The 12873-nt window shown below is 45.0% G+C and overlaps 1 protein-coding gene across 3 annotated transcripts in view; it reads right to left on the reverse strand.

Annotated features, from left to right (window-relative positions):
• Positions 1 to 12873, reverse strand: part of LOC138498116 (uncharacterized) — a 389950-nt gene that overhangs the window by 56892 nt on the left and 320185 nt on the right. For all 3 annotated transcript variants that reach the window (XM_069621976.1, XM_069621975.1, XM_069621974.1), the window contains one exon: positions 2853 to 2966. In XM_069621976.1, the coding sequence (XP_069478077.1) occupies positions 2853 to 2966 (114 nt within the window). The remainder of the gene's footprint in view (positions 1 to 2852; positions 2967 to 12873) is intronic.

The following is a 12873-nucleotide window of genomic DNA, read 5'->3' on the forward strand; positions in this document are numbered from 1 at the left end:
GCTTGGTCTGCCTCCTACTCCTTCTGCATAGCTGTAACACACAGTGTGGGTAAACATGGTAGTGCATTGCTATGTGCTCTGGATGACTCCTGTGTGATGTATGTGTTTGTCTGCTGCAATGTTGGTCTTTTATAGTGGTCTACTGATAAGGCTCACCTCGTGGCGCTAGATTATTGTTTAATTTACCCTTGGCCAGAGCTGAAATTGTGCTGGAGTTCCAGGCATTCAGAATCCAGCAACATTTGTGATCTCAGATCCCAGATATGTGAAACCAAAAGCCCATGCTGACACATAACACAGCACCCACAGTGATCAGCTGTTCCCAGGGCTGGGTTACATTCAGCTTCTGTCGCTTTTGTTCACATTAAAGTGCAATTAATGTTGCATGGCTACAGACAAGGCTATCAATTGTGAGTTTTTACTGTGCTTTGTATTTGTATTTGTTTATTATTTATATCGCACACCGAACTCTGAGGGAACTGGGCGCTGGAAAAGACTTGTGAGTTACATACATGGCAATCTATGGCAGTGCAGTTGAGGTTGGCAGGACCTGTGGTTACAGAAGGTCTGGAGGCATGCAGCAATTATAACAAGGACAGGGCAGAAGTGCAATCAATGAGGCAACAGAGTAAGAGTTTGGGGTAAGCAGGGGTGGTTATAGGGAGGCTTGTTGTTCAGCCAGTCCTTGATTCCGGATTTGAAAGCCAGGAGGGATGGTTCTTGTTTGAGAGCAGTGGGTATGAAATTCCAGCGATTGGCTGCTTGGACAGGGAACCTTGCTCCCCCAGCAGTTTTTAGGCTGAACATGGGTACTGTTAGGCAGAGAGAAAGGGTAGATCGGGTGGTGCTGGCTGACTGGTGTAAATAGACTATATCGGAGACATATTTGGGTGCTGTGTTCGCAAGGCACTTGTGTGTAATTACTACAGTGTGGAGAGTGAGTCTGTCGCGAACTGATAGCCAGTTGACGTTGCGCCTGAGAGTAGATATGTGACTGGATCTGGGTAAACTAAGTGCTGCTCTTAATGAGTTATTTTGCAGAACCTGATGTCTGTTTAAGTTAAGTTCAGAGGAGCCTAGAAAGAGTGTGTTGCAGTAGTCTATTTTGGAATGTGCTAGCGCTCTGGCAAGTGTTAGGCAACTGATGGTAGACAGGTAGGCTTTACAGCTGTAGATTAGTTTATTAGTATAGGCTGTGGAGGATGCTATCGCACTAACCTGTTTCTTGAGGGACAGTGTAGCGTTGAGATCCCCAGTGTTTTATTTCCTTACAGACCTTGATTGGGTTGCCGTCAATGTTGAAGGTAGTGTACCTATAGTCAAGCTTGTTTAGACGTGCCTGCGTGCCGACAAATGTGAGTTGGCTTGTGTTCTGACCTTACGTTTTCATTTTTGATTTGATTTCATGATGGCACATGCTTCCCTGGCAGAATGACACATTGAGTTTATTTACATTAGCTAAATCAGAAGCAAGATGTCCGTTTTATTTTCAGTTGTGACTTTCCATAGTTTGTATCTTGATTTCCAAGGAAGCACCACACTAGGTATGTTTAATGAAGTATGCATTTGATGATAACCATTTTAAAACTTGTTTTTTTGGTAAGAATAAAATAATAAATCTTTAGATTTAAGTATTTTTACATGCAGAAACCTTCCTAATTGGCACGTTTAGGATTATTTGGTGTTATTTTCTCTAGGGGTGAGGTGTGGTGTTTGCATCAGCTGGGTTTATATTAGCTTGCTTTTTCTTCCACCCTTCCTCCCTTCTGTTCCCTCCGTCCTATGTCTATTAACTTTTGTGTGTATTATTTGCAAACAGTTGTGTTGTGTTTCTTGATTCGGCAAATGTAATCACTGTGCTGATTTTGTTAATCTTATGATTGAACATGACTTTATGCATTTGTTATCGACTTCAGCCTTGAAAAAGACCTACAATACTCAAAACACGTGTTGGCTGAGATATAATTACTCATTATGGTAGTTTTGATATAATTTCTAAAAACAGCAATTAAATGCTAACATCATGAATATTTGTGGGCCTTTGAAAGTATGAGCGCGCTTGGACCAGAACTCTTTTGTATCTAAAGTGTAATTAATGCTGCATGACTACAGATTTAAGACAGGGAAATAATGCAACAATCGTACTCTTTGCTCTCAGCCTATTCTTATAATGTTTTATATGCTGTCTGCTTGATTCATTTTTTGATTTGTGCGTATTAAATTTGCGTCAGTTCTAGAAAGTGGAGTGTTTTTTTAGTCTGGTGTACACCATTTACAAGCAAATCAATGCTTGATATGAATCTACCCCCAAGACCACCCCCATCGTTCTCACCCGGCCCCCCTGGTAATACCATAGTATTTTTTCCATTTCTCCGTGGTTCATATTTTGCTCACTACTTCTTTTCTATCTTTATTTCTGTATTACTGTAGGTTTCAATCTCAAATGTGAAAAAAAACATATTGATAAAATGCAGGTATAGTATTATTTTTCTGAAATAACCTTCAGTCTTTTCTCCCCATAACATTTCCGACTTGACCCACACCCCCACCCACACCCCTACCCACACCCCCACCCACAACCCCATCAGACTCCTACACCCCTACTTACCTTGCTACCGACTCGCTGTGTCCCTGCAACGCTTGTCCGATTCCATATTTTCCCCAATTAATGTATTTGTTCTTATTACTTAGCTTTATTTATACCAAGAATGGGGTGAAAGGGGAAAGAGCATGCTAAGGAACCCCCGTATTAGAGTAAAATGAAGATACGAATAAGAAAACATAACATCGCTAGAGATGGAAACAAATATTCAGGATTATGGCACACACAGATGTGTGTTCAACTTGAGTACCTGTTGGGACGCAGTCACTATTGCCATTCTGTTCTGTTGTTGACCCAGTAGGGTAAAGGGTGTCTGCAGTGCTTGGTTGGGCTTTACTGCTGTACTGATTTCCAGTAGTAGGACCTGCAAAATACAAACCAAAGACACACATACATGTGAGTACCCAGTTCAGTTTACAACCTTGGTGAAGTCTAATAAACTTGAAAGTTTACACAATCCTACTCAGCTTTTACTGAGCTCTACCAAGCAGTACCTAAAGTTCTGAATAGCTGAATTGACTGATGGGTCAGACCACCAACAAAATGATCTGTGGCTCAAAAGTGTTTCTTCATTTTATGAAGTTGTTCTAGTTTTGCAGATTAGGTCACCGCTGCATGTCTTGCATCAGTGAATGATCCACGTGTTTTGTACAATTCATGGGCCTGACCAGATTGAAGAATGGCTCGGCTTCCATCCTGAGGCATTTCTCAAACACACAACTCAATACAAGGCACATAATCAACTAGTGTATGTTTCTAAGGTTTCAACACAAAGCCATAAAATCAAGAGATGCATTTTGAAACGGTAGGAAATCCTCAGGATTGATGATAGGGTCAAACATCTGTTCAGGGATAATCCCCTTTTTCCATACACCAGAGCACCTAGTGAAGGCTAACATGCACAAATATCAGTTGTAAGGAGCGAGCGGTTGGGTACATTTCAATGTTTACAGTGTACAAACTTAAATTCTGATGCCAAGGGGAATGTCAAACTTTTGCACTTTGCTACATACAATATTGTTAACATTATTTACACCATCAGGTGCCCCTGTGGACTTTACTATGTGGGCCACGGATGGAGATCAGCTAAATTGCGTTGGAATTAACATAGATCCAGTATTCGTACGAGGAACAAAACTCGGCAGTAGCATGTCACTTCATGGAACAACATCACCAGATTTCACAGATTCGCTTCCAGATCGTGCAGGTTGTAATGGCGACTTGAAGAACATTTTGGACAGAAGAGAGAATTTTTGGATAGACAAATTGGACACTCTAACCCAGGCGGGCTCAATGAGGAGTGCAACTTGACATGCTACCTATGATCACATAAGAGATAATTTGCAAACGTTTTACTATTTCTTGTAGATCGGGTTGAAATGAGGGATACAAATCCCTTTTGCTTATGAAAACTGGCTATAAACCTAATGTTAAGAAATGTGGTGCAAATCTGATGATTGGGTTGTATTTAACTGTACCTTTAATGCTTTCTCCATGTCATCTCCATTTGTCTAATCATTATATTACGAGGTTTTTTTTTTTTGTTCATCTTTACCCAAAGTATGGTTTCATGTGTGTCCCCATATGAACATTGTTTAGATTCTTATCGATGACCACTTGCACATAGCAAGAGATTTTCAAAGGTTTTGCTCTTTATCACTTTTATTCATAATATGCCTTAACAGATAGCCTTGAGTGCATTTGTATGTCACTCTGGGGAAGGATAGTCTTTTACGGCATCACACCTGGCGGATTTCACTCACAACTAGCTTCCTTATTTAGATCTAACCTGTTATAGTACATGTGTTAGCAACAGTGTCTTTTTTCATCTTTCATTTTCCTATGTAGCTCATTACATGATCATGCACTAAAACCCTCACCACATGTTGTTCTTCACATGGCGTTGTACACACAGCTTGCTAATATTTAGGAATAGGCTTTACACTTTGTATTACTGGGTGTAGTTTTACATGTCTGTGACTTGGCTCGTATATTTTGCTGCATGACGCATCTGTTGTGTTATTATGGTTCATAACGTTGGGCACCGCGTGGCCGCCAACGCTGGCTGCGAGACGTGCGTGGTGACGTCTCACGTGCCGTGACGTCACCGCGCTGCGTGGCACGCCCGCGTTTGCGGCCTTTCAGAGATTGAATGTATATTTATAAGGCCGCCTCTGACCTCGTCTAAAGGGCACAGGCGCTGTTCTAAGCAAGTCATAGTGGCTCGCCTGGCTTTTACCCAATGCTAAGCACTTTCTAGAACTCTTGCCTATTTCTGTTGCTTTCTTGTTTTTCAGCCCGGATGCATAGCTCTCAACTCACCCGCTTTTGTCGGGTGTCACCCGCCTTGCAAAGGGCTGACTCACTCGCCAAGTCTCCTGCACGCCCATTCATTTCAATGGACATCTCACCCGCCAGAAACAAAATCTGGTGATTTCACCCGCCTTTGCGAGACAAATGGTTGAGAGCTATGCCGGATGTACCTCATCAGTTTCACCGCTGACCCATAGCTCTCAACTCACCCGCTTTTGGCGGGTGTCACCCGCCTTGAAAGCAGTGGAATCACCCGCCAAGTCCCTCATACGCCCATTCGCTTCTATGGGCCTCTCAACCGCCAAAAAGAAAATCGGGTGTTTTCACCCGCCTTGCTGACAAAAAAGGTTGAGAGCTATGGCTGACCGCATTGCGCTGCTTTCACTTTACATGTTAAATCTTGGTATTCTGCTAGGATATGGCAGACGCACTACATATTTGGGGACTGATTCACGGAGCGTTTTCCAATGGAATTGCGCCATTATATATATATTGGCAGCTTTTCTTTGTTCGGCTATGCTTGAAAAGTTTCCACCATCCAGATACAAAGTGGTTAAATTCAAGGTTAACACGTGTTTATGGTCTTGGTTGACCTATATTGTTGAGCACGCAGCACCAAGGGTGTTCCAGCAGTGACAGTGATATATTAGTAGAACGTCCTTGAACCAGGGGCACATTCTCTGCAGTACTCCTAACTTTTTCCACTAATTATACATCAGTGTTTTGTGATTCAAATTCACCCCTTCTTATATATCTTATTTCCAAAGTGTGGTGCCCACCACTGATCACAATCTATTTGTCAAACACTGCCATCCTTTTCTCTCCCTGCCACATGCGAGCCCTCAGGAACCATTCAAGCCTCGCTGCCCAGGTCAAAGTCAAAGAAATTGGCGCTGAATCAGGGGGATAGTGGACATCCTGGTGAAGAAAGCGATCAAGAAAGTACCTAAGAGTGAGAGGGGTCAACGGATGTAGTCTAGCGCATCAGGAAGTGCCCTCAGAAGTGCCAGTTAAGCCTGCGGACGCTAGACGCTGATGTGCTGCTGTGATCCTGCTTTACACCTCAAGCAGCAACATCAGAGTTGTGCTAAGCTCTGTCCACCTTATCCCGGCAGCCTTATATTTGGCACGCCACCGCACATAAGGAAGTGCCTTCAGAAGTGGCTGTTAGGCCGGGGGACGCTGGACGCTGATGTGCTGATGTGATCCTGCGCTACACGTCAAGCGGCAACATCAGAGTTGTGCTAAGCTCTGCCCACCTTATCCCGGCAGCCCTATATTAGACGAGCGTGCATCAGGAAGTGCCTTCAGAAGTGCCTGTTAGGCCTGTTGGGTTGTGGGGGGGTCGGCGGTCGGAGCAGTAATGACCTTTTGCAAAGAGACGGTAAGACAAACTGTAACTCGGTTGATCATCTGAGTGACAACGCGTGCCTGCTCTTACTGGTGTGTTAACATGTTGCTCCTTTGTCTGATGGTACGCTGAGGTGCGGCTTTCCTAAATCACACTTCAGCGTTGCTCTGCAGTTTGGGCCATGGATGGGGTAAACTGATGTGGCAGTGCGCGACCATATAGTTGCATTGTCCGTGCTGACAAGACACTGTAAAGCAACTATTTGCTTTACGCCCATGGTGGAGGATTGCTTTTGTGTTGCTTTATTTCAAATTGGACGTGTATACGTCTTGTTACATGAACTCTTGTCTTACGACGTCTTCGCAATACAAACAACCATGGTCTGTTTTTTAGATTTCATGGTGCCAACATATGAGTATTAGGCTGTTTTTTGGCGATTAAATGTTTCTTCACAGTATACAATTGGACCACTAGTTCTGTACGCATTTTTATGCTGTATTGAACACGCGCAGTGCACATCGATTTCTATCTCCCAGTGATTTGCATTCTTTGTTTGTCTTTGTTCTAGCTCTCATCTCTGCTAGAACACTTGAGCTCTCTGTGGAAGGCGGTCACCTTCCTTTCCCAGTGCCATTGGCTGCTGAAAGATCTCCCAGTGATTTGTATTCTTTGTTTGTCTTTGTTCTGGCTCTCATCTCTGCTAGAACACTTGAGCTGTGTCTAAGGTGGGCTCCTTCCTTTCCCAGTGCCATTTGCTGGTGAACCATCTCCCAGTGATTTGTATTCCTTGCTTGTCCTTGTTCTGGCTCTCATCTCTGCAAGAGCACTTGAGCTGTCTGTCTAAGGTGGGAGCCTACTTTCCCACTGCCATTTGTTGCTGAAACATCTCCTAGTGATTTGTATTCCTTGTTTGTCTTTGTTCTGGCTCTCATCTCTGCTAGAACACTTGAGCTGTGTCTAAGGTGGGCTCCTTCCTTTCCCAGTGCCATTTGCTGCTGAAACATCTCCTAGTGATTTGTATTCCTTGTTTGTCTTTGTTCTGGCTCTCATCTCTGCTAGAACACTTGATCTGTGTCTAAGGTGGGCTCCTTCCTTTCCCAGTGCCATTTGCTGGTGAAACATCTCCCAGTGATTTGTATTCCTTGCGTGTCCATGTTCTGGCTCTCATCTCTGAGAGAACACTTGAGCTGTCTGTGTAAGGCGGGCACCTTCTTTCCCAGGGCCATTTGCTGCTGAAACATCTCCCAGTGATTTGTATTCCTTGGGTGTCTTTGTTTTGGCTCTCATCTCTGCTAGAACACTTGAGCTGTGTTTAAGGTGGGCTCCTTCCTTTCCCAGTGCCATTTGCTGGTGAACCATCTCCCAGTGATTTGTATTCCTTGTTTGTCCTTGTTCTGGCTCTCATCTCTGCAAGAACACTTGAGCTGTCTGTGTAAGGTGGGAGCCTACTTTCCCAGTGCCATTTGTTGCTGAAACATCTCCTAGTGATTTGTATTCCTTGTTTGTCTTTGTTCTGGCTCTCATCTCTGCTAGAACACTTGAGCTGTCTGTGTAAGGTGGGTGTCTGCCTTTCCCAGTGCCATTTGCTGCTGAAACATCTCCTAGTGATGTGTATTCCTTGTTTGTCTTTGTTTTGGCAATCATCTCTGCTAGAACACTTGAGCTGTCTGTGTACGGTGAGTGCCTTCCTTTCCCAGTGCCATTTGCTGCTGAAACATCTCCCAGTGATTTGTATTCTTTGGTTGTCTTTAATCTGGCTCTCATCTCTGCTGGAACACTTGAGCTGTCTCTGAAACATCTCCCAGTGATTTCTTTTCCTTGTTTGTCTTTGTTCTGGCTCTCATCTCTGCTAGAACACTTCAGCTGTCTGTGTAAGGCAGTGCCTTCCTTTCCCAGTACCATTTGCTGCTGAAACATCTCCCAGTGATTTGTATTCCTTGTTTGTCTTTGTTCTGGCTCTCATCTCTGCTAGAACATTTGCGCTGTCTGTGTAAGGCGGGCGCCTTCCTTTCCCAGTGCCATTTGCTGCTGAAACATCTCCCAGTGATTTGTATTCCTTGTTTGTCTTTGTTCGGGCTCTCATCTCTGCTAGAACACTTCAGCTGTCTGTGTAAGGCGGGTGCCTTCCTTTCCCAGTCCCATTTGCTGCTGAAACCTCTCCCAGTGATGTGTGTTCCTTGTTTGTCTTTGTTCTGGCTCTCATCTCTGCTAGAACACTTGAGCTGTCTGTGTAAGGCGAGCACCTTCCTTTCCCAGTGCCATTTGCTGCTGAAACATCTCCCAGTGATTTGTATTCCTTGTTTGTCTTTGTTCTGGCTCTCATCTCTGCTAGAACACTTGAGCTGTGTGTAAGGCGGGCGCCTTCCTTTCCCAGTGCCATTTGCTGCTGAAACATCTCCCAGTGATTTGTATTCGTTGGATGTCTTTGTTCTGGCTCTCATCTCTGCTAGAACACTTGAGCTGTGTCTAAGGTGGGCTCCTTCCTTTCCCAGTGCCATTTGCTGATGAAACATCTCCCAGTGATTTGTATTCCTTGCGTGTCCTTGTTCTGGCTCTCATCTCTGAGAGAACACTTGAGCTGTCTGTGTAAGGCGGGCACCTTCTTTCCCAGTGCCATTTGCTGCTCAAACATCTCCCAGTGATTTGTATTCCTTGGGTGTCTTTGTTTTGGCTCTCATCTCTGCTAGAACACTTGAGCTGTGTCTAAGGTGGGCTCCTTCCTTTCCCAGTGCCATTTGCTGGTGAAACATCTCCCAGTGATTTGTATTCCTTGCTTGTCTTTGTTTAGGCTCTCAACTCTGCTAGAACACTTGAGCTGTCTGTGTAAGGTGGGTGTCTGCCTTTCCCAGTGCCATTTGCTGCTGAAACATCTCCTAGTGATGTGTATTACATGTTTGTCTTTGTTCTGGCTCTTATCGCTGCTAGAACACTTGGGTTAACTTTGTAAGGCTGGCACATTCTTTCCCAGTGCCATTTGCTGCTGAAACATCTCACAGTGATTTATATTCCTTGTGTGTCTTTGTTCTGGCTCTCATCTCTGCTAGAACACTTGAGCTGTGTCTAAGGTGGGCCCCTTCCTTTCCCAGTGCCATTTGATGCTGAAACATCTCCCAGTGATTTGTATTCCTTGCTTGTCTTTGTTCTGGCTCTCATCTCTGCTAGAACACTTGAGCTGTCTGTGTAAGGCGGGTGCTTTCTTTCCCAGTGGGATTTTCTGCTGAAACGTCTCCCAGTGATTTCTATTCCTTGTTTGTCTTTGTTCGGGCTCTCATCTCTGCTAGAACACTTGAGCTGTGTCTAAGGTGGGCCCCTTACTTTCCCAGTGGCATTTTATGCTGAAACATCTCCCAGTGATTTGTATCCCTTGCTTGTCTTTGTTCTGGCTCTCATCTCTGCTAGAACACTTGAGCTGTCTGTGTAAGGTGGGTGTCTGCCTTTCCCAGTGCCATTTGCTGCTGAAACATCTCCTAGTAATGTGTATTACATGTTTGTCTTTGTTCTGGCTCTTATCGCTGCTAGAACACTTGGGTTAACTGTGTAAGGCTGGCACCTTCTTTCCCAGTGCCATTTGCTGCTGAAACATCTCACAGTGATTTGTATTACTTGTGTGTCTTTGTTCTGGCTCTCATCTCTTCTAGAACACTTGAGCTGTGTCTAAGGTGGGCCCCTTCCTTTCCCAGTGCCATTTGATGCTGAAACATCTCCCAGTGATTTGTATTCCTTACTTGTCTTTGTTCTGGCTCTCATCTCTGCTAGAACACTTGAGCTGTCTGTGTAAGGCGGGTGCTTTCTTTCCCAGTGGGATTTTCTGCTGAAACGTCTCCCAGTGATTTCTATTCCTTGTTTGTCTTTGTTCGGGCTCTCATCTCTGCTAGAACACTTGAGCTGTGTCTAAGGTGGGCCCCTTACTTTCCCAGTGCCATTTGATGCTGAAACATCTCCCAGTGATTTGTATCCCTTGCTTGTCTTTGTTCTGGCTCTCATCTCTGCTAGAACACTTGAGATGTCTGTGTAAGGTGGGTGCCTTCTTTCCCAGTGGGATTTGCTGCTGAAACGTCTCCCAGTCATTTCTATTCCTTGTGTGTCTTTGTTCTGGTTCTCGTCTCGGCTAGAACACTTGAGCTGTCTGTGTAAGATGGGCGCCTTGCTTTCCTAGTGCCATTTGCTGCTGAAACATCTCCCAGTGATTTGTATTCCTTGTTTGTCTTTGTTTTGGCAATCATCTCTGCTAGAACACTTGAGCTGTCTGTGTAAGGCGGTGCCTTCCTTTCCCAGTACCATTTGCTGCTGAAACATCTCCCAGTGATTTGTATTCCTTGTTTGTCTTTGTTCTGGCTCTCATCTCTGCTAGAACACTTGAGCTGTGTGTACGGCGGGCACCTTCCTTTCCCAGTGCCATTTGCTGCTGCAACATCTCCCAGTGATTTGTATTCTTTGGTTGTCTTTATTCTGGCTCTCATCTCTACTGGAACACTTGAGCTGTCTCTGAAACATCTCCCAGTGATTTCTATTCCTTGTTTGTCTTTGTTCTGGCTCACATCTCTGCTAGAACACTTCAGCTGTCTGTGTAAGGCGGTGCCTTCCTTTCCCAGTACCATTTGCTGCTGAAACATCTCCCAGTGATTTGTATTCCTTGTTTGTCTTTGTTCTGGCTCTCATCTCTGCTAGAACACTTGAGCTGTGTGTACGGCGGGCACCTTCCTTTCCCAGTGCCATTTGCTGCTGCAACATCTCCCAGTGATTTGTATTCTTTGGTTGTCTTTATTCTGGCTCTCATCTCTACTGGAACACTTGAGCTGTCTCTGAAACATCTCCCAGTGATTTCTATTCCTTGTTTGTCTTTGTTCTGGCTCACATCTCTGCTAGAACACTTCAGCTGTCTGTGTAAGGCGGTGCCTTCCTTTCCCAGTACCATTTGCTGCTGAAACATCTCCCAGTGATTTGTATTCCTTGTTTGTCTTTGTTCTGGCTCTCATCTCTGCTAGAACATTTGCGCTGTCTGTGTAAGGCGGGCGCCTTCCTTTCCCAGTGCCATTTGCTGCTGAAACATCTCCCAGTGATTTGTATTCCTTGTTTGTCTTTGTTCTGGCTCTCATCTCTGCTAGAACACTTCAGCTGTCTGTGTAAGGCGGGTGCCTTCCTTTCCCAGTGCCATTTGCTGCTGAAACATCTCCCAGTGATGTGTGTTCCTTGTTTGTCTTTGTTCTGGCTCTCATCTCTGCTAGAACACTTGAGCTGTGTGTAAGGCGAGCACCTTCCTTTTCCAGTGCCATTTGCTGCTGAAACATCTCCCAGTGATTTGTATTCCTTGTTTGTCTTTGTTCTGACTCTCATCTCTGCTAGAACACTTGAGCTGTGTGTAAGGCGGGCACCTTCCTTTCCCAGTGCCATTTGATGCTGAAACATCTCCCAGTGATTTGTATTCCTTGTTTGTCTTTGTTCTGGCTCTCATCTCTGCTGGAACACTTGAGCTGTCTTTGAAACATCTCCCAGTGATTTCTATTCCTTGTTTGTCTTTGTTCTGGCTCTCATCTCTGCTAGAACACTTCAGCTGTCTGTGTAAGGCGGGTGCCTTCCTTTCCCAGTCCCATTTGCTGCTGAAACATCTCCCAGTGATTTGTATTCCTTGTTTGTCTTTGTTCTGGCTCTCATCTCTGCTAGAACACTTGAGCTGTCTGTGTAAGGCAGGCGCCTTCCTTTCCCAGTGCCATTTGCTGCTGAAACATCTCCCAGTGATTTATATTCCTTGGTTGCAGGGGAGTTGCTGAGTCTGGAAAAGACCCGGGGCTAAGCTGATATCGGAACTGTTGGGACTGGGGGCTAGCTAGTCTTTTGGCTGTAGCTCCTGAGATTCTGTCTGGGGCTACAACCAAAAGATCAGGGGCTACAGCCCCATAAGACACCCCCCCCCTAGCAACGCCCCTGCTTGGTTGTCTTTGTTCTGGCTCTCATCTCTGCTAGAACACTTGAGCTGTGTCTAAGGTGGGCCCCTCCTTTCCCAGTGCCATTTGATGCTGAAACATCTCCTAGTGATGTGTATTCCTTGTGTCTCTTTGTTCTGGCTCTCATCTCTGCTAGAACACTTGAGCTGTGTCTAAGGTGGGCCCGCCTTTCCCAGTGCCATTTGATGCTGAAACATCTCCTAGTGATGTGTATTCCTTGTTTGTCTTTGTTCTGGCTCTCATCTCTGCTAGAACACTTGAGCTGTCTGTGTAAGGCGGGTGCTTTCTTTCCCAGTGGGATTTTCTGCTGAAACGTCTCCCTGTGATTTCTATTCCTTGTTTGTCTTTGTTCGGGCTCTCATCTCTGCTAGAACACTTGAGTTGTGTCTAAGGTGGGCCCCTTCCTTTCCCATTGCCATTTGATGCTGAAACATCTCCCAGTGATTTGTATCCCTTGCTTGTCTTTGTTCTGGCTCTCATCTCTGCTTGAACACTTGAGCTGTCTGTGTAAGATGGGTGCCTTCTTTCCCAGTGGGATTTGCTGCTGAAACGTCTCCCAGTGATTTCTATTCCTTGTGTGTCTTTGTTCTGGTTCTCGTCTCGGCTAGAACACTTGAGCTGTCTGTGTAAAATGGGCGCCTTGCTTTCCTAGTGCCATTTGCTGC

This window comes from Ambystoma mexicanum, chromosome 5q (genome assembly GCF_040938575.1).
Source record: "Ambystoma mexicanum isolate Mex_15411 chromosome 5q, UKY_AmexF1_1, whole genome shotgun sequence".
NCBI classification, from domain to species: Eukaryota; Metazoa; Chordata; class Amphibia; order Caudata; family Ambystomatidae; genus Ambystoma; species Ambystoma mexicanum.